Below are 22485 nucleotides of genomic sequence, written 5' to 3'. Positions count from 1 at the left end.
GCAAACGTATATCTTGCCCTACTGACAAAATGTTTTCACACAAGTTAGCTGAAGTGCACGGCTAACACTAGCATCTTTACTTTTTTGATATGTCTTGATGAATATTTCTGTCGCAGAATTGTCAATTGGTTCTAGTCAATTATGCATAGATAAAGCTCATAGAAAATGTCATTTGCTTTGAAAGTTGTAAAATTCATGTGGTGGAACTGTGAGTCTGTTGAACTTATCATACAAACTACAACTCAGTCCCACGTTCCTATGAACAGTTATAAACAACATAATAGAGGAGCATTGTTGTGATGACTTGATGAAGGTGGAGTGTTGGAAAGAGTAGAAGCTTCTTAAAGAGACAGAGGCCAATTTCAAAGCATCAAATTGTGAAGTCAAAATTATTTCATTATGTTTGATATATTCATCATTTTTATAACAACTGAGGATATGGCAATTACATGAATGTGGCACTATGAGCCTGGACAATACATAATACCATCCCTTCAACTTGTCCAGCAAGGCCATTGCATCTTCTCTCACTGTGGATTCTGAAAACTAATACATGTCGAGGTTCTTATTTACAAAGCAAAACAACTTTCACTTCTTTGGAATATGCAGGGTTTTTTCTACTGCATTTTGGTCTGCTTTTCTCACTTTATAGCCACATGCACACATGCAAATCTGAGTAAACAGCGCAGACAAACACAGACAAGAGTATATATACACACAAAAATGCACACATTTGGAACAGCAAACTCTCAATATTAGCCATCTGTGAATGTCTAAAAACATTTGGCCAGGTTTTTGGCATTAGTTTGCTTGTCCGTGGGGTCTGGCTCAAATCTGTTACCATTTCTCAGCAAGCTTTTTGTACAGAGCACACATCATCAGTGACCTCACTGCTGGAGGACGGGGCACAGGCCAAGTTTACGACTAAGAGCTGCTCTACAGGGGAATGAGGAACACACAGAGATACTTCTCTATCTTTCTGCTGTCCTCCTTAAAAACTTCAATTTACTCTCTGACCATCTCTTGGCCCTTTGCTACAGTGTATCACTTTCAGCTTGAGAAAGAGAGCCAAGGAACTGTCCTCTCTGAGCACATTGGAAGACCTATTTGTTTCTCAACACTCTAAATGAAAATACAATTAGGCCACACATATAAGACTATCCACTGATTACAAACCTCAGATGAAAAAGGAACCTCTTTACCAGCAGAACTACAGTTAAAACGTAACACTTAACCTGGAATTGATTTTATGTTAGTTATAGAAGATCAGGCCACATCTGCATTTATCTAAACGTCACAGGTCTCCTATGATACAGATGCAGTACAACCCTAAGTCGTACGTTATTCTCCAGCAGTGTGGTGTGCGTAGTTTGTGTTTTATACCCAATCCTTTGATTGTTTTTTTTTTCCTCTTGGCAGTTTGACATTTACTTTGCTAAATTGTGAATGAATTGAGTGAAGTTAATGAAAACTCAGAGGTTAATGTGTCCAGAGCTTTATCTGACCGTGCCATGCCTAGTTGGAAGGAACAAATGGAAAGATGTTATCCCCCTTTTAACCACCTGCTGCCGACCTGGCCCACCTGCCCATGAAATATTTACTATGCTCCAGAGCACATGGGCCTGACCTAAATCCACCTATTAGGCTGGCTAGCATCACAACAATGACTAAGTGAACCGCGCATTTAAGGGCTGGTAGTAGAAATAGTCAGTTGGCTCTTAATAACGTGAATCTTAGCTGGGTGAATTTGGTTTACATACTTTACATCACTTTTACAAAAGATCCAAAAAGAAAAAGGCTTGTGACTAGATTTCCTAGAGTTTTATCTGAATTTGATCTTATCCTAAAACTTTTGTCTGAGGAAGCATAGGGATGTACAGAAGCAGTTTAGATGATGTATTCTCTGCAACATGCAGTTAATTTAAGGTGTAGAATAGAGTGCAATGTTTATAGCAAATAAAAAAGAAAACAGGAAGGCTAAACATAGTAAAGTAGAATTGCTGTATTTGATCCTTTTGCAGTTTCAATTTCTGTTATGGATCATGCTGAAAAAGATTTCAAACAACAAACGTTGTGATCCCTACCTTATCCACTTTAAGAATTTGCAAACATCTTCAGTTAGAATTTACCAAAATAATTTCTGCAATATTTTACATGCCAAATGATAGATCCTAATGGTTAGTCACTTCACATGCTTTATCCAGCCCCATTGAACAATAATTTGTTTCATATTCGGGTGTTAAAATTTGTTCTGTATTTACATCCAGAATAAAAAATAATCAAGTACAAACTATTTAAGGGTTAAACCTATGGCACTAACTGTATATCTATATTCTTCTTTAAATGCATATTCATTTCTTTTGATAAACATAAACTCATTAATTCTGCCAATGCAACAGATACATATTTTTTAACCAGTGGCTTTGGTGAATTTTTGCACTCATTAAGAAGACATTCTTTCTGAAAAGTGACAATTCTGAAATACAGTTAGACTGTGCTACACTTATTGCAACATATTGTATTCTGTTTTTGATCAGGCAAAAATCAAAACAATAGCTTTATTTATAGTCATGCGTCATCACCTCTCCCACCTCCTTTGTAATATAAATAGCAAAGAATTATGTTTTTTTTCCCTCCCTCACGTTACCGACATGCTGGGGAGATGAGATTTCCACACAGTGTGTATGTGTACATGCCCAATTTGAGTACGTATAGAGCACAAACTGTGATAAATTAATTGTAATTTAGACTGGTTTTTAAAAGATGACTGTGCACTGCAGCACTGCAGGTTCAAAGTAGTGTCTGTAGGAGAGCAATGAAGAGAGGGGGAGGAAGAACGAGAAATGAGCAGGATTTAGGCAGACATTTCATGGACTGTAGAGCACTGCATTACAAAACAATACTCTGAAGTCTTTTGGGATTTTTTTTTTTTTGCTTATTTTAACAGAACATTATGTTGGAAATAGAAAGAATAGAGACAAACTAGGAAGATATTTTAGAAAGAAGAAGAATGTCTGCACACTGACAAATAAAGCTATGCTGCATGTTACAGAGAGAAACACTGTAACATGCAGTTTTCTCTACATGTTACAGATAGAAAGTAGCATTTCTCTCTGTAATTACACACTGTACATTTCAATTGGGGCTGCAACTATTAGTCAATTTAATTCATGACATTGTTAATAAAAATGGCCATGGCAGAATGTTGTTGACATATGATACCACTACAATACAAAGTAAATGGAGTTTAAATAGCTGTAAAATGCAGCAAGTTATATACATAGTATCATCACTATTGACCCTTGCAATACATCAACATCTCAAAAGTACGACTGTGTGATTTCTTCATTGTCCAGTTACAGTACAGCATATTTGTCTTTTGTTTCAATGGTGTAAGAAGACTTGACGCCAAAAAAAAAAAATAACGCTACCATATATCTCACTATGTATCTGACACTGTATAAATCACCATATATTTGACCACCATATAAATCAGTTTGCCACATTATGTTCTGGACATGTAAAAAAAATCAAACTCCATTTTTATGACAATTTGTATATAATTTTTCTGTCCATTTCTTATTGTGATCAACAATGGCTGTTATATACCATATATTGTAGTCGTGTTATTATATTTTGTACAAACTTGAAATTTATATTGTTTGAACTATAAAGTTTTCAAGTTAAAACATATTACCCTTTTATCAAAACTTAATATATGTTTATCTTATTAAGTTTTAGGTCATACTTGCATTAAGCCATGTTTACTGGCAGCTTGGGTAGAGTTGTAAGAACCATGAATAAATTGAGAATGAACTTAAAAAGCAATAAGCTGGAAGAATAAATTTTATCTAATTGAGGTGGCAGTATTCCTTGTTGATCAACTGGTGGGCACGTGAAGCTCCACAGATAAAACCCCCCCAAAAACCTACACCACCTGAACTGTATTCACGTTGTGTTGTCACGCAGAGTACTGTGAAAGATTTAAAGATACCTTGTATCACACAACACTGAGAAAAGGCAAAATTGGCCACAAATTACCCCAAATTAATGTGGCATCTTGACTAAAATGACCAACTGAAGACTTTCAAGTATGTAGAGCTTTAGAAACTGATGGTGTTTCTGAACATAAGTTTTAAGTTCTAACACAAACACATTTTTCTAACAATAGGAACAGCAGCTCTGATAATATATGATAATGACTGAATATATAACTCAACAAAGAGAAGAGGCTAAAAACTAGTTCTGAGTTTAGGACTCAGAAACGTCAGTACTTGCATTTCATGTGATTGCATCATGTAGCCATTTACAAATGTAAATCCTTTTCATGCCACTTGAGACTGAATGTCATGAACCCATTTCCTGAAAAGCGTATGACCAGTATCTGTTTTTCATAGCATACTCTTTGTATAGCACACTGCTTTTCAGCAGAACAGAAGTCGTTTGTTCACTCTACATGTGTTCAGTTGTCCCCCACAGACAGGATTTTAGGGAATTATTTTTGAATTCCACATTAGAGTTGCAGACGACCTCCTCCCACCACCAAAGAACCTAATTGATTTCTGCATTAAGTATAATACTCTTTCATTCCCCACAGAAAGCTAGGGACACATCTCAGAAATTATTTTGCATGAATGAGACAGCTAGGTGAACTTCTGAGCTCTACGGTTTGAAGTTATTTATGCAGCGTTAATTCAATCCTAATAAGATTAAAACATTATGCTGACTGTCTCATGTGAAGTGAAGCTGGTGAAAATCCTTTTATTGAGCTGCAGTGGACCATGGCCTTGCTACTCCCTGAGCATGGAGGTAGAAGTTGGGTCATGAGTACGAGTTGGGGGTTTGAAAATTGAATTAATATAACCACCAGTCAACCTTTGAAGGGCTTACTGAAATCTGCTAATGGTTTTAGTCCATTACTTGACTTTTATGCTCTTCCCAGTGCTTGGTGTTTTCAGATGGCATATAGCAGGTTTAATCCCTCTGCATGGGTAATCCCCCAAAGACATCTGGATAAAAGAGAAAAGTTGATTCCTAGCTTTGCGAAGGACATATCCTGCATCATGCTCTCATATAAGTATGATAAAGCACACCAGAGGTCAAGCAAAAACTTTGGCCATTAAATGAAAACACTTTTTTTTATTAAACTGACCTAAATCAAATGTCACGACATAAAATCCTGTCAGATTATCCTCCATGAAGACACCCACCCCCAACGCACACTTTCACAAAGGCACACGTTCACTAAAAAGGGGGGGGGGGGGGACTAGCAGGACAAGCACTAATCCGCACAGATTTAGTGTAGCAGAACAATTGCTTTTGTCACCCTGGATAATCAGCCCAGAGTACAGTTTATAAATTACAGTACACGAAATAAAAAACAAACAGGGCGACGGTGAGCGTGTAAATGAGAACAAATGCGTACACTGCAAGTGCATGAGTGAGAGCGTATAAAAATGGAACAATGATGTCAACCTGTTCAAAAGCCCGTCTGCAAACCTCAGAAAATTACTCTGTCTCATTCAGAAATGGTTTGTCACATACTCTACAGGGAAATAAGAGGTAATTTCTTTCTCTAACTTGGCCTACATATATAGATAAGTATCATTCACATTCCCTTCAGCCTCTATTATCCAGACAGTAATGAGCATGTCTGCCCAGTGGACACAATAAGGCCTAATCCATGACTGTTTACATTTGGGTGTTTGCTCAAAGCAAGCTAAATCAAGGGCCACTCCAGTAAAATGACAACAACAATGCTCTACTAAGTGATGATGTAACTGTCCTTGTGTATCAACCCTTATTTATGCAATTCAGTGTTTTGCTAACTAAAGCAGCAGTTAGCATTTATTCTACTTTTTCACAACATTGGGAAAATATGCTTCTGGGAATAGCTCACTTTGCTTTAGCATCTCACCCATGTCATTAAAATCAGCGATCTAGGACAGCGAGGATCAATTTAATTGCTGCAATACATTATTGACATGCAGAGCATGAATATATGTCTAGGGCTAGCATATATCAGCCTCAACTGTCAGCTGAATGTGAATATTTCTTCAAGTGATTAAAGGAAGAAAAGCCATTCCAGTTTATATTCTTGGCTGCATAAACAATTTGTATTTTATTTAGAAGATATTCTGTATTAAACCAATTTAATGACCATGAATGTGCTATGTTCTCTGGGGAACACACACTGTTGTTACAGTAATGCTAACCAAGCTACGAGTTTATTTCAGAGCAAAAAACAATATAAAATATCAACTCCATCATCATTTTGTCTTTATTTTAAAGTAATGGTACAACTTTTACAATGACTGCTCTTTTACTTCCATAAATTGGTGTTGACCTTGCTCCTTGTACTCATAAATAATGAGCCTTTGTAGCAGAATGACTAGGAAAAAAATCATTTTCAATGCTACTAATGGATCTTATTTTTTTGGCACAGCTCTTAAAGAGAAATCACAACTTGCTGGAATCAGTACGAGCAGTACAAACCAGATATCAGAAATTGGTCTACAGTCTATTATTTCAGCTCTGATCTCGATCACAAACTAAAGTATAAATATCACAGAAAATAATTATAAATCTTTTCATGGGATTTGCTGTGGGGAGGAGTCATCAGCTGAAGAATACCACTGCACACTGGAAACTGATAATCACCAGCTCATTATGGGACTCCTCGCTGAGAGCCTGCTGGTAATTGAGATGGACACGACACAAGTGTAGTCGGCTTGGGGGGATCATAGATGAAGGAAATCAACTGCCAGAAACTAAAAGGCAGGTTTGGGATAATGAGGGTGGGTTAGTTTCAAAGACATAGTGCATTCTTTCTTCTTTTTATGCATTAATCCAATCACTCCATTAACTCTAGCCCAGTTAACCAGGATTAAGCAGAGAAAAATTAACTGTAATGTTTGCATGCATGGCACAGTAGTGTTAAAAGATATAAAAAACAATTGTACATGTATGAAACTGCTTGAAGAGAGACCCTCATGGTAGATTACCTTTCACAGTCTCATCTGCCACAAACCCAAACATCATTCCACTCCTTTTGGTTGACAGGTGGCCAGGTAAATGCATTTTACACAAGCTTGAAATGCTTGGTAGTCAAAACAATTGGGCAAACATCCAGAACTATGGATGAAAAATAGATAAAATACATGCCAATGACCAGACAGTGACATCTGAGCAAACATCCAACAGAGCTGAAAGTAATCATTTTTTAGGTTTTTGGGAACATCAGATTTTGGTATTGACTTCTGTGACCTTATAGACACAGGTCACAGACAAACACACAAACAGATATGCACTCCACAATCTAGTGCAATGCTTTTTTTTAAGGTCAGTTTTTATGTATTTATTTAGAAAAGATTACTGTTTTTATGTGTTAATTCTAACTTTCATTTTAAATATATGAAAATATTTTTTTACTGCTGCCACTGTAAAAAAAAGTTAACTAAAGAAATAATTTATTAGGGACAAGAATAAGCTCACGGTGCTTGCTCACAGAGACTATAATTAAAATGCATTCAGAATTTTAAACTAATTTCAATATCCAATAATAGAAAAGTTGATTCATCATTATTTCTGTGATTACAGAGCAAAACTTCTTCAAATTCTACAACTAAATTCAATTTGTTTACATTTTCTAAGCAAAATATTTTCCAGTTTTATTGAGCCAATTAATTTAGATGTAGCCTCAAACCAATTTCTTACTGTCGCCGCTTTACTCGCCCCATCTGCTGCTTCAGACTGGGACAATCCTGTCTGAAACCCAGTTTTGCACATTTCTACACAAGTACTTAGGATTTCTTTTCAGATTCCTGTCGCTCACTTACAGGAATGCTGTACGTATACTGACTGATGGGAGATCAACTGCAGCACCTATGGAAGAGCCAGGTGTAATAAAGCTCCTGAAGAAAACCATAAATATTTGTCCCAGCATTTATTCTCTCAATAAATTAATAACAGGAGATGGTGCTCAACATGGACGCATGCAATCTTTTATATTTACTCCATAAAGCAAAAAAACCCCCAAAAAACAGTATTTCTTTTTATTATAAACCAATTTTATTTTTTTCTCTCAGGATACAAAGCAGATCAATAAGGCAAAGTGTAAATTAAAACTGCTTCATTTCAATTTAATTTATGGAAGTTGTGATGAGCAAATAAATATTGCACCAGGGACTTTGTCATAAAATAAATAAATACATGAAAATGTCTTCCATCTTGTACTTTTTTTTCATAATTGTTAAAAGTACAATTAAAAGCTTGGATTTTTAAAAGTGAGAATAAACTACTATCTTTTTTAACCTTTATTAAGAGTTGTTTGTAAGTGTGGAGAGATCTGAATGCATAAAGTTACATTTTTCAAACTAACTCACTGAAAAGAGAAGACAGACACTATTTAGCTGTCAGGTCACTCTGAAATATCTTTCAGATTCCAAGAACAGCCAGTTCCCAAAAATGTTCCCAGGCAACAGTTAAATGAAGGTTATCATACAAATTCAGGCACAATTTTTGTTCTTTATTTCTTAGTTTATTTCTCTTTCCCTGAGATCCTTAAGGCCATCAGGCAAATTGACTTGAGATCTCGTAAGCCCATGCATTATATCTGCATTATTGACTGATATAGTGGATTTACACCTAAACATGGAGACAAATACAGTATCACTGTGAGCACTGTGGGGCGACTGTCACTCAGTGGGTAGTTGTTTTGCCATTTGGAAAGTTGTGGGTTTAATTTGAGCCTCCATGATGATCTGCCCCTGGGCAAGGCACTTAGCTCCAAGTTTTTTGCCAATCGCCGTATCGGTGTATGAATATGTTAGAGTGTGAATGGGTGACAGAGGTGATAGAGGCACTCGGTGTCAAGCACCGAGTGGTCCTTAAGAATGGACTTTCAACATTATAGCAGTGGAACACAACCTCATGCACAGAGCAGCAACTGCAAGTTCATATCGGAAGTGGGATGCGTACTAACGGTCATTTCCTTCCTACTGCCTAGATTCTCTTACTGTGATAAGTACCCGTTTTTACTGCAGGAGCTCCGCCACACACAAACCTGCTCTTTAGTTTGATGTGAAAACTATTTAAGGTAAAGAAGCCTGCCTTACAGCTATTTGAACTGAAATTAGTGTTGATCAACGTGCTTTGACTTCCGTCTGTATTTGACTAAAAATCACAGCTTGAAGTGATTCTGGAGTGAAGAATAGTAACTTGTTCTATATAATGGTGCAAAGTTAACATTGCTGTGAATGCAAATGTCGCCTGAAGTATTTCCATTTATCTTCCCCTGGAATAAATCCCTTGAAAACCCCATAATGATCACTTTTTTCCTCTTAATGAATAATTAAATTTTTCTTAAATTAATCTTGATTTAATTAAGGAATTAAAAGATACTTGTGGGGGCAGAGGAGTTGATTTGATTCAGCATATGTATGCTGAAGTGCTTTGAATATACTAGGAAGAGGTTTTTAACGCTGAACTGCATATCAAATAAAATGTATGTTCTCATTTCTTACATGTTGTTTGGAAGTACCAAAGAAATAGGATTATAAATCATTCCTACACCAAAACCCTGTGGCGTGTGCATATTTTGCGCTAATGATCTCCTCCCCATTTATCAAACTCCAAACAACTCTGTGGACGTAGAGTCAGGTTACCACTAATTCTGACCTTGAAAGGAAAAGGCTACAAACAGATAACTGCTTTCATAAATCCAGGATAATGTGTCGACGACATCACATTAAGTCATAATCTCATCACCCATTCTAATTAATAGCCCTAACAACAGCTGTCTCACATTTCTCACTGCTGCACGAATCTATACTCGCTCGTTTCAATTCGTCATTGTTTTCCACGAGCTGCTGCCTCGAACATAAATGCTCTATAAATTTAATGGCAAAGACTCATCAAAGAGGGCGGAAACTAATGACTGGATGAATATAAATGAGCTTTTCAACAACGAAATACAGTCGTGTTTATTGCATCACAAGCAGACGTACTAAACCCAGATATGATATGCACATAAAACCCGTCCACCAGAGTCAACAATACCGCGTGCAAGAGGCTTTGTGTGGTTGTCAAGGAGACACTGAGCTGCACATTGATCCTCAAGGTTTAGTGATCAAAAGGGAGCTGGCTTCTGATAAGCATATTAAATCACATACAGGCATAGCTACAGTAATGACTACAACACAACCAAACACTCCAGCTCTTATCTAGATTTCACTGACTGAAGCAGCCTAATTGGTCCACAAAAATCAGTAAGAAAAAACATTTGGCATAGTCTTATGTTTGTCCTTTCATAGTCACAGTCGTGCTCTACGTTTTACACACAGGTATTTTAGAAATCTACAGAAGAAAATAAATCAAATAATAGTAAGCTGATGAGGTTAATTCACAACAAGGTAAATTGAGACACACAGATTTATCTAAAGGCACACCTCAAAGACACTTCTTCCTTGTGCGGTATCATGGAGAAATAAAATAAAACAATATCCAGGAAATCGGGAAGAGATACGTATTTGGACATGAACATGTATGCTTCAACCCTGGAAAATATCTCTGGACTTCCAAAGGTAAAATTAACATTTACAGAAAAAAGTAAACCACCTTGAGAAGATGCAGGATGGAGCTGGCAGGTCCCATTGGACGGAGGGGCAAAGTGAGGAAATAGCCATTACAGATATCCAAATATTACAGATTACAAATGAAACTGAGAAACAAAGATTTTAATTTTTGCATGTATGTACTATCTTCTGATGGAACTTAAATTGAAGTATTTGGCCATGATAACCATCAATACATTTTTGTTCTTTATTTCTTAGTTTATTTCTCTTTCCCTGAGATCCTTAAGGCCATCAGGCAAATTGACTTGAGATCTAGTAAGCCCATGCATTATATCAGCATTATTGACTGATATAGTCTATATCAGTCAATAATGCTGATATAAATAAGATATTGCTTATCTAAATAAGATAAATAAGCACAGTGATCCAAGAAATAAGACCACCTAATTCTATTTAAAAAGACAACAAAATCAATTATTTGGAGTGTTCATATCAAATCCTTGGTCTCAGTTTTAGTTAAAAAAAAAATAAACTGGATTTAAAGCTGAAAAGATGAATGTGAGCAAAGCAGCTTACAAAAAAGCCTCGATTATTCCAGTTCTGTACGAAGAGATGGATCAAAATTCAATGTTTATATAGCTATGTGTATAAATGCAAAAGTAGAGCTACTAAATGTTACTGGAATTAATCTTAACACATTTTTCAAATTCACAGCATCAATAAAGAAGCACTGTTATTCTTTTTCCTATCTTGTCAGCTGAATTTATAGAAAGAAGTCCTTTTGTGGAAATGATAGCTTTAGTTTATCTGCAGTCTTTCTTTCTGTACACAATCATGTTTTGATGTAATGTATACGTTCAGACAGATGGAGCAGACGTGAACCTGCTGTGTGGGAGAGGAAGAGCGACTGAATCAAGATGCTTTCCAAAAATGTGTGATCCGATTTAAAGTTGCAAATAAAATCCATAATCTATAATCCTAACTGACCCAAAAGGAATAAAAAAAAGGGGAAAAGTTATTTCTCTTGGTATGCAGTGGATTACCACATGCACACTTTAGCTGTATTTTCCTGGATTATAGTAATCTTAAAACTAACAATTATAAAAGCTCCCCGAGCCAATAATGAAACAAACATCATCTTCAGAAGTTTGATTTAGACAGGTCTTCTGCGCATCATCATCAGAGGAGCTCCGGTAAACAACAGTGTAAAACAGCAGTGCTCATTGCAGGTTTTGTTGGCAGAGACATGCTCTTTAGCACAGATTATAAGATTACATTAAAGTCAAAACAAAGGGACAAAACTTGATCAGCTTCCCATAAATGATCGAGGCCCTTGCCAAGAGCAGACTGTGAAACCAGATGAGTGAAAGGTCAGGCTGGTGTCTCACAAATCTGAAAGGCGGAGCAATGTCTCTGCAGTTTCCACTTGGCATCTTAAGGTGCAAATTTGTTATCTTGTGTTATGAGTATTAAATACACACAGAGCGGATAAGAAGACACACATTCACACCTTTCCTGCTGCGCAAATCCTTACTTGTCACTTTGAGTATCAGGTAAACTATTCTCTGACTTGCAAAATGTAAAATGTTTGATATCACAATAATTAAGTAAGATGGAGAATTTTTATCACAGCTATTACTTTTCCCGCTAGAAATGTAAACAGTCTCAGGCACAATTAATATAATAGATTTTAGTCACTCATCAAAATGCTGATTGGCTTTTTGTCTAGGCTATTTTAAGTTTTCTGGACATTATTCTTATTTAGTAGTAGAAAATTAAACTTTTTTTCAATGAGTTAGATTGATTAATTTACCTGACAAAACCCAACAAATTTTAAACCAGGTTTAGACACAAATACGTCTTATAGAGGCAGAATTTTTATCCTTCACTATTTAACACTGTTGTTAAGAATAAATAGTCTTTTGAATGAAAGTTTGCTGAAAGTTTGTATGAGCTCTAGGGTAGCCTATAATTAACTTTTTCATTGATTAAGGCAGTGGTTTTATTTTACAACCCTGCTGGTTTCACTGTAAAAAACAACAACAAAATAAACAAAAACAAAAGGTGGCGATGGTGGGGGATGCAGGGGTTGGCCAACACAAAAAAAGGTTAAGACATAAAAAATAATTAGTTTCCCCAAAGTCAATCAGCTAGTCAATTAGGTAACTTTATTTGGTCATCAGTGACCCTTGATTACCATAAGCATTTCAGTGACAGAATATGTTGCTGGAGGTTAGTAAACTTAGCTCAACTTTTTGAGTTACTTATTAGGGAAAACCAAGTAATGGGCTAAACAGTTAGACAATCTTGTCAGACGCTCCAGAGATTCGCAATATCAGTAGGGCGTAGACTTTCTCATAACCTCCATAATTTGATAAAATACAAACTTGAAAGCAGCAAAAAAAATTGGATCTTTAGAATAAATGCAGCTAAAGAGATTTAGAGAAACAGCCATGGGATTCTGTCTTTTAACTAGATAATGCAAATTCGTTTTCCTTCATGGGGGAAATGAGTTTCTCAAGAGGTGCAGCTGGTAAAGGAATCAGATAAGACAAAGATACTATGGGAGTATCTAACTCTTCCATGACTCAATTAGCATTCTGATGAGCATAATGCCATTTTGAAAGAGAGTGAGGTAATTCCAAGCATGAGACATTCAAATGACTCTGAGTCATTGCTGGAGTGAAAATACATATTGTCTCTGATTAAAACAGCTGAATGGTTTTATAAAACCATTTTCTGAAATATTCTATAACCGTATTATGAACAACTTGGATTCCTGTCTCAACTTGGATAATAATTTAGCAATGTGAGGCCATAAAGCTTTAATAACTCTAGCAGAGCACCTTTGGCAGATGATAAATATTCACATCATAGTTGTGCAACCAATAAATCTGCAGCAAATATGTGTTGCCATTATGCCAATCTGGACCAAAATTACACCTTGTTGAATCTATGCCAGGATGAATTATTAGAATTTCAATAGAAAAAGCGGGCCAGCCCAGTACTGAGAATGTGTTTCAGTAAGGTTAGATAGACACAAAATAATTAAAAACTCCAATAAATATGACATTATACAAATAGAGCAAAAAGACGAAGTTTAATTTTCTCAATTGCATGGTGTTTTCACAATAAAACAGAGGTTGCAACAAGTGATTTTGTGTATAGTCATTTGTTCATTTTGGTATTGGTCACTAGCTTTTCTGATCATAATTCTACAATCAGTACTTAAATACATATATTGCCATTATGAATTTCTTTGTTCTTCACATCATAGAAGCTGATATGAAGAGATAACAAACAGTGTGTAGGTCAAGAACCTATGCGTAGTTGCAGAACTAAAAGGGGCGAGGCTAATAACTTGTAGCATTCACCTGAGCAACATTTATAAGAAATATCAGGTATTTCCACCCTATTTGAATAAAACCTGTTACAGTCCTAATACTGACTGTCCAAATGCCCTTTAAACGATGCACTTTAAATAAAACTTGTTATTGTCCATTCTTAAGAAGTTATCTCCAGCTCCTGATTAATGTCTTGCTCAAATGAGATGGAGACCAGAAGATCCTGCAGTGTTTTTGTTCTGTACACACATCTAGAAATAACAGCCTAGAAAGTCACCCTTGTTCCCCAGTTCTGTATCACTCCTAAAGCTCTCTTTCATTATCAATTTGTGGCTTCAATTTGTCACTTCCTCCCAAGGTAGATCAGGCATGTATGGACGGATCAATTTTAACCCCCAATCTATTTGTGAGGTTTCTAATAGGTTTTATCTATTAAAGACATTTTAGTTGATGAAATTAAAGTATGTTTTTTACAGAGGCTAATAAGAGGAGTTATTGGTGCCTTGCAGAGTACTCAGTTTTTTTTTCCTACAGAAAGTGCTTCTGGCTCAATGCATCTCTGTTTAGTTGTGCTTGTATCTGAAAAGAGCCACTGATAGAGCTATTCCTGCATTAATTTCAGGAATAGCTTTGTCCCAGACCTGACAAATGACCAGTCACACTGATCACAGTTCAGTGTGGAGTTTCTTTCTAGTGGAGAAGAAGTGGGTTTTCTCCGCTGTCAGCACATCACTGAATTTTAAGAAGTGTTGCAAAGTCAACAAGATACAGATACAATCTGATCCACTTCATTAAGCATAACTGTTTACCAGTTGTAATTATTTAATTAACTCCATCTGTCTGCATGGCATTACAATTTTAATCAAATCAAACTGTATCGTTTTTATCATTGAGTTGCTTTGGAATAACTTGAATTAAATGGGAGTCTACGTAATTATGTATCAACTGAACCCATTTGTCTTATAAAGCACATTGATATGAAATTGGTTGTGAATTGGTACTGAACAATTCAGCTGAATTGAACTGACCTCTAATAAAAGTAGTTAGACACACGTTTGAGGCCTAGGAACCAAAATAGAAAGTCCAGTACAACACTGTTTGAGGGAACTGGCTTTCACTGGCTTTTTTTTGCAGATTCCGAAAAAAGTAGGAGGGGCGTAAAAAAAAAAAGTATTACAAGATCTTTGAAAATCTAACATAACCTATATGCAAGAAGAAAACATTTGTGTTTACGCATACGTAAATAAACAAAGACTTATTTTCTCTAAACATGTTTGTGTTGGTTCCATGCATTTATGACGTCAACTGTAAGCAGAAAGCAAAATGTCAGGAAGGTTTGCATTAGTCAGCAGATGCAGTGGACCACCTCATTAGTCACTCTGACACCCTCTTCTGGCCCTGGCTTTATTGATGAGACCAAGCTCAACAGCTACCCCTCTCTTAACACACACAAACACAGACGCTGATCCTCCTCTAAAAGCAACAGGAGACTGATTCAGTAGCTCAGGTGGAGAGGCCAGTACTGTGGCTGTGTATGGGCTAGGAGCTGCTGCGTGTCCAGAAAATTAACATCCAACAGAGCAGAAAATGTCTCCGGTTTAACGGATGTTTATTTGCAGGTGGAGTGCACAGGCAATCCAGAAACAAACATTTCCACAACAACAGATTTGTGCAGGTTGTGAATGGCAGGGCATGGTCATAGGGTTCCAAGTGTGTCACGGCAATGAGCTCAGAGCCGTTTATGGCCTCAATGACTCTGACATTTAGCAGGATGCTGCAATTTATCAGCTTCTCAGTCTGACTCAAAAACAAACACACACAAAGTCATTTAAAGCATTAGGCCCAATAGTTTTACACCCCATAACTTTGTTTGTGTGCATTGTTAGATGAATGCTGTTTGAGTCGATGCCCTTATAAAAATAGCTTGCAGAATTTTATGATGAAAACTAATCAATGCATCATAAATGCTCAGAATCTTCTTCCTATAGCACTCAATCAATGACAATTTACAGTTTTTAAACAGGATACAATAACAACCTGAATGCTGCATATTGATCAGTCATTTACTTAGTAAATGGCAGCATTTCTGCTTTTTTAAATCTGTTAGTACCAATAATCCTAACTGCCAGTAATCTCAAAGCAAATATTTGATTCATTTTGAATAGAGCGCAGTTATGTGCTTCACATTTATAGCCTTAACCTCAAGGCACTTTATCTCCACCCAACAAAGAGTAAGTCTATTTGCGGGACGTAGTTAAAGTAAGTAGGAGTGCTCTTCACATGCAGAGTCACTGTTTCAGTTGATCCTGGAAGTGTATTGCTGCTAACCACAGGGGGAGTTAGAGACAGCAGTAATGCCATAATCTGTTTCTCCATCGCCTCTAATGTTTTGTTTCAGTAAGGCGCTTTCAACTTCCTCTTTTTCTCCACATTTCTCCATGTTTCTTTTCTCAGTGATGTTTTGAAGTCTGAGCAGTGGCACAGTCATTACTGAAAGAGAATATCTTGATGGCTGCTCTTCCCAGAAGAGTAGTCAAGAAACAAAAAAAAAAAGAAAAGATGTATGGAGAAAAAAGTGTTATTTCTCTACAGTTATTATATGAAATGTCTAGAAGAGATACTTTGGAGAGAGTGGACCTGCTTTCAGAAGCACTTGCAGGTTTTAAGCCCATAGAATCAGACGTTTCAAGTTAAGCCGTGATCAAACATTTACCCACACAGCTTAAAATAGAAATGGATCCATTTCCAGATTCATTTGCCAAGTCTCATAAACATGCATACATGCACACACACACACAGCAAATCACAACCAGATAAAAGACATGTGTGCTCTTACCCGAGCGTTGTCATAGTAACGATGGTGTACCAAAAGGAGGCTGGGATGCTGGTGAATTTGCTGGAGGTTGAACCCTTCTCTGCGTAGAACATGACAGTGGCAAAGATAATTATGGCCATGGTGAGGGAGAAGAGCAGGAACCCCAGCTCCGAGGCACAGCTCTTCAGCGTGTAGCCCAGGATGCGCAGGCCCTGCGAGTGACGGGAGAACTTAAAGATACGGAACACCCGGAAAACCCGCAGCGTCACAAAAGCCCCGCTCACGTCCTCATTGTCAGTCATCACCAGCCCGATGTAATAGGGTAGGATGGCCACCACATCAATGATGCTCATGACAGATCTCATGAAGCGGTAGCGGTTGGGCGCAGCAAACAGGCGCATCAGGTACTCCACCGTGAAGATCATCACGCAGGCAGTGTCCATGCAGAAAAAGGCCACAGTGTAGCGCTCGCCACATGGCACTTCCTTCATGTTGGGCACTGAGCCGCAGGGCACTGTCTCTACCACGTTGGTGATGACAGAAACAGCAATGAAGAAACCAGTGACATAGTAGAAGACCAGAGCCATCGTGGAAGTGTGAGGGTTCTCAAATGCACGCCACATGGTTTCCCTGAATGTCATGTTGGGCAGCTTGGCATCTTTGTTGTCCTCCTGGTCGTCCATGAGGCGTTCTGCATTCTCTCTCTTCCTGTCCTTGTACTCTTCATAGCAGCAGTCCCCAATGATCTCTGGGACAATGCCAAAGAAAGCTAGCTCCTCATCATAAGAGGAGATGCACTCATATCGTGGATAGTGGAGCTTGCCAGTGCGGTAGAAGTTAAGCACACTACGGAACACATCAGGGTCACGGTCAAAGAAGTATTCTTTGGTGTCCTCGTTGTAGAAGAACTCCTTCTCCGAGCTGCCGAGTAGCGTGTCCGGATAGCGGTCCAGGGTGTTCCTCCAGGTCTGGAAGCGCCGTCCACTGACATTGAGGATTATGAGCTCGTCCTGCCTCTTGTTCTTTTCAGTGGGGGCGACCGGCATGGGCAAGTTGGCCACAGGCATCCAGCCGATCGCCGCTGCCCGAGCAAACGGAAGCCATGCCGCTACTCCCGCTGCCATGATGGTTTCGGCTCGGGGCGCAGGGGGAAACAGGTCAAACACCTTCACAACCAGCTTGACTTCAGCTTCTTCACCATCTGTGATAAAAACATGGAAGAAATCGATGAGGGTGGGAATCACTTACTTAAACAATAATGTTTCAACTGTCAAGGGGAGGAGGGGGAATTTTGATATTCTGATATTAAAGTAACAGAGATATTACAATATAAACAAAATCACAAGCTAATTAGGAAAACAAACAACACATACAACATTTTAATAATTTATTTTAATATGAAATTAGTTACTTAAGGAGTGACAGAAATGAAGTTCATCATTAACTAGATGAGAGCTACATTCTTAGACACAGTTTTGATTAGCACAGTGGGTTTCAGTGCAGAGACAGATTGCACCTTCAATAAGAATCATCTCCCTTCACTTCAAGGTTATCTTTCTCTTCTCCTTCCTGTAGAGCTGCAATAAGAGAGAACCTCCTCAGGTTATAATTAACTGCATCTCACAGATAAATGAATGCAAAATGAAAAGCAAATTAAATTACTAAATTGGCTTTTTTTTTTCGTATCTCTAAAACTTTGACTTTGTTGAAGGTCTTTTTCGGGGTAGATCAAAAACCTGTTGATTTCCAGCTCAAAGAAGTAGAGAGAGCAGAAGATGCAGCTTAAATGTTAAGATCAAACAAACTATTTAATGAACATTAAATGAAACCACATTAATTTGACACCCGGAATGTTAATAATTATAAACTGCGCTTCTGAATCTGCCGGTGCAATGAGTCAAAGAGACACAGAGAAGATGGAGAGTAATATCTTCTTGTTTGCGGATGAATGTTGACCGCTTTCGGTCAGTCAGGCTCAAAACTCACCGATTCAAAATTCTCCATCCAAAGAAACACGACCGCCTCTCCGAACTGTTAAGTTTCAACCAGCTAGGGTTTTTTTTTAAATTACTGAATACGTGTCTGGAAAAAAAAAAAGATGGTAGAGAAGTTATTAAGCTAAAAGAAGGACATTTCTACTTAGAAGGGAAGGAAAGCGGAAAAGTAGCGTTGAGCAACGTACCACAGTCGTTTTCTATCAGTTTCCATGATGCGGGAGGAAAAACGATGAGCGGAGTCCGCCGTGAGGACCGCGTTACCTTGGCTTTTCGGGATGAGTGGTAGGAAGAGACGGAGGAGGAGGAGGAGCGCCCTTCCTCTCTCTCCTCCCACCTCTCTCTCCCTTTCTGCGCAGGGTAGGTTTGTGAACCTAACTACAGTTGGTTCAGGAAATATGTTACTAAGTTGTTGTTTTTTGTCATAATCCTTTGGACATTTTAGCTTTTCTGTTTTAGTCTTTATTGTTTTCAGATATCAGTTCATTTCCTGTCTTGGTTCAGTTATTCTTCTCCTTTCGTTTGCTTGCTTGTTTTGTTAAGGCTCCTATATGGCCTAGTCGGCATACTGTGGAATATTTTAATTTAGCAGTGGCATTGAAACTGATTACAGGTGATGAGAAGATGGGTGGAACCAAATATAGAGCAATGGTGGATAAAACTCAGTTAGAGACTGTAAAAGACTTGAGACATTGGAGGAGGTTAACTTTCCAGGAGGAAAGCAACGTTAAGAATATAACTAAAGAATGGCTTGGATGAAATCATATGTTTGTTTTAGAATGGCTCAGTCAATGTGCAGATCTAACTCCAATTGGAAAGCTTTGGCATTGCTTATGAATGGCTGCTTATGAATTCCAGCAAAATATGGGAAAATTTTCTATTGTGGAAAGCTAGTAAACACATATTCTAAAAAGTCTTATGGTTTTTAGTGTAAATTAATGTTTTCTACAAGTTATTGACTAAGAGTGATGTATACATATCACATATATGCACTACTTGCCGTTGGTACGTGACATAAAATTCAAATAAAAAGCATTCAATTTGTGTCCGTAATGAAAATAAAAGTCAAACGGTTGCATGCAAAATTATAAATTAATGTGATGATGTCAGCCTTTCTTATTGACGTACACAGCACTTTGGTTGCCTCTGTTTTTTAAACCACTTTATAAAGAAATAAATGAAAGAATGTGCAAATCACTGTAAACAAAGGTGAATTATGTACAGTACATACATATACCTTGGTGGGACAACAGTGGTAGGAGTCTGTCCTGTAACTGGTGGGTTGCTGGTTCCTCTCTACTAGATAAAGTGCTATACAAGTACAGGCCTTTAGCCAGTTACCTTAATTCATATTCAGATGCAGTTGATATTAATGTCTGCATTCCCAAATTAATTGGAGCTTTGCAAAGCAATATGCAGTCCTAATTGAGTCAACAGGGATCCTACCAGAATATCAATAGCGAACAGCTTACATACAGACTGCAGTGAAATCATTTTGGTCACATGCATTTGCATGTGGTCCATATTAAAAATCAGTGCTACTGTCCAAACTATATTTTCACCATAAAGTCACTGGTTTATAGACTAATGTTTGAAAATGACAAATTGCAAGTCATTGTTACTTAGACACTCAATAACACGCATTCCCTTGCCCACATAAACTCAGACACTCTTGTTTATGCTTCTGTGGTCCTCTATAACTATCCTCAGAGGCAGCTTTTTCTTCTTTTCTTTCGACTCAATCTAGTCCCTGACCGTAAACTGCCCTTTTGCAAAAATAGAAAATGGACAAAATTACTCTTCCTTGTGAAAAATATATCAACTCGTTAAACTCAAACTAGATGTCACAAGAGGAGGAGTTGAAAATGTACAAACACAATGATCACTCCTCAAACACATCAGGTCACACACAGGACAGACATTGGCCTTTGCAAAGAAACTGTAAGAGGTTCCAATAGCTTAAATGTCACAGAATAACAAGGTGGGCTGTATTTTACGGTCAACTGCCCCCTGTAATTATCTGTAGACTCTAAGGGGACATTAAAATCGTAACTCCTTTGTGCATTTTTAGCTACAAGAAACAGGTGTGTTCAGTGGAGAATGCAAAAGGGTCTCAGAAGAGCTCTGAGAAACAGAGTTTTCTATGATGCAGTTGATAGCACTATCACTTTACAATAAGCAACATTCCTGTATGAATGTCAGATAGGAGGTCTTTCTTTGAGCAGTTAGCATGTTTATTTTTTTTTCTATATTTGGGTTCCCTTCACAGTTTTAAAAAACAAGTGGAGAGGTGATTTTAAATTGACCATAGGTGTGAGTGTGAATTCTCATGACTTTTTTAGAAGTTGAATGAACTCCTACATTGTAAAGGAGACACATTATTTCAGCTTAGGGAAGTTATTTAATGTACAGCTGACCCTTCATTATTTTCCACATTATAAAGTTCATAGCATAAACTGCTTGTCGACACTGCATTGTTAATGCTACATTTGATCCATTTAGCAATCCTTGCAAACAGACCTATTCTGCTTCTGGTTGCCATCATCTGCCTTTTTTGTTAAGCTTTACATGTCTCTTTAAGCTTTACAGGTATTGAGACAGCTCCACCGTATTGCCAAAAGTATTCACTCACCAACTAAAGCCATTTTAGGGAGGCGTTCCAAACATATCAATAGTTACGGTTGTATAAAATCATGTATCCAGACATAATAACTGCTTCTACAATATCAAGTTGCCAGGAGAACACAGCTTGCCTGGGGATTAAAATGCAGGTGTGTTTTTCAAGTGTTGAGCCTAGAATTAATGTAAACAGGGTTCTGAGTACATCAGCATACCAAGACATGTTGAATAATTTGGTACTTAAAACTCTATTGCAACAGGGAATGGTCCTCTTGCTGCTACAATGCAACAGCAAGTAAACCATCTTGCAAGATCTACACAGAACACATTTTGGATGAATTAGTTAATACTGCAAGCGAGGCAGTCTTGTCCAACGTTGGAGTCTGGCCACACAAATGCAGTTCTAGAAGAGTGGTAAATCATTTCTATGAATACATTCCTAAACCTCAAGGAAAGCCTTCTCATGAAAGCCAAGGCTATTAGAACTTTAACGGCAGCTCTGACATCATGTAAAACCTGATGGATTAAGAACTGGATGCCACTCACTCACATTCATAATACACAATATGTGTAAAGACAGCGAGAAAATATTTTTGGCAAGATAGTGTGTGTCTGCAGACTGAGAGTTAACCTGCCACAGCTTGGCTGGTTATCACTCTTGTTTATACCATTGGAATCCTTTCAGATTCCAATGTACTGTCTTGGTATTACTGTAGGAAAAAAGTAAAATGCATTAGTTTGACCTGAATGTGTATTTCAGGACCAACATGTAAAATGAGTGTGAGGCAGTACTAAAAGAATAATTCATGATTTTATTTTAATGTACCCCTTAAACCTGGAAATAAATGTATTAAGATTATTTCATATTAGGATTTTATGAAAAGTCTCCTGATATTTCTGAGCCTGATCCAAGTTCAAACCCTTATGAAACTGTTTCCATGCTGGGAATAACTGAAGAATGATTCAGTCTAATGTGAACATTGGCCAACTGCTATTGCTAGACCATTTTCCATCTTATTGGTCCAAGAGATAATTTTAATTTGTAAATTTATTTTTGATTCAACCAAAGAATCTCAGAGTTTATCCTCAGTGAGGTATGAGCCTCCTTAACCAACAAAGTTTTGATAATCCCATCAACT

The 22485-nt window shown here is 37.5% G+C and overlaps 1 protein-coding gene across 2 annotated transcripts in view; it reads right to left on the bottom strand.

Annotated features, from left to right (window-relative positions):
- Positions 1 to 19014, bottom strand: part of kcnd3 (potassium voltage-gated channel, Shal-related subfamily, member 3) — a 106810-nt gene extending 87796 nt beyond the window's left edge. The window contains exons 1-3 of one of the 2 annotated variants that reach the window (XM_032575593.1): positions 18916 to 19014; positions 18720 to 18815; positions 16755 to 17934 (exon numbers count right to left, since the gene is read on the bottom strand). In XM_032575593.1, coding sequence (XP_032431484.1) covers positions 16755 to 17857 — 1103 coding nt within the window. In that variant the 5' untranslated portion in view covers positions 17858 to 17934; positions 18720 to 18815; positions 18916 to 19014. The remainder of the gene's footprint in view (positions 1 to 16754; positions 17935 to 18719; positions 18816 to 18915) is intronic. The other variant, XM_032575602.1, reaches the window with a different exon arrangement.
- Between the last annotated feature and the right edge of the window lie 3471 nt (positions 19015 to 22485).

The sequence above is a fragment of the Xiphophorus hellerii genome, chromosome 1 (genome assembly GCF_003331165.1).
Source record: "Xiphophorus hellerii strain 12219 chromosome 1, Xiphophorus_hellerii-4.1, whole genome shotgun sequence".
Taxonomy (NCBI): Eukaryota; Metazoa; Chordata; class Actinopteri; order Cyprinodontiformes; family Poeciliidae; genus Xiphophorus; species Xiphophorus hellerii.
This window is presented reverse-complemented; position numbering and strand designations above follow the sequence as displayed.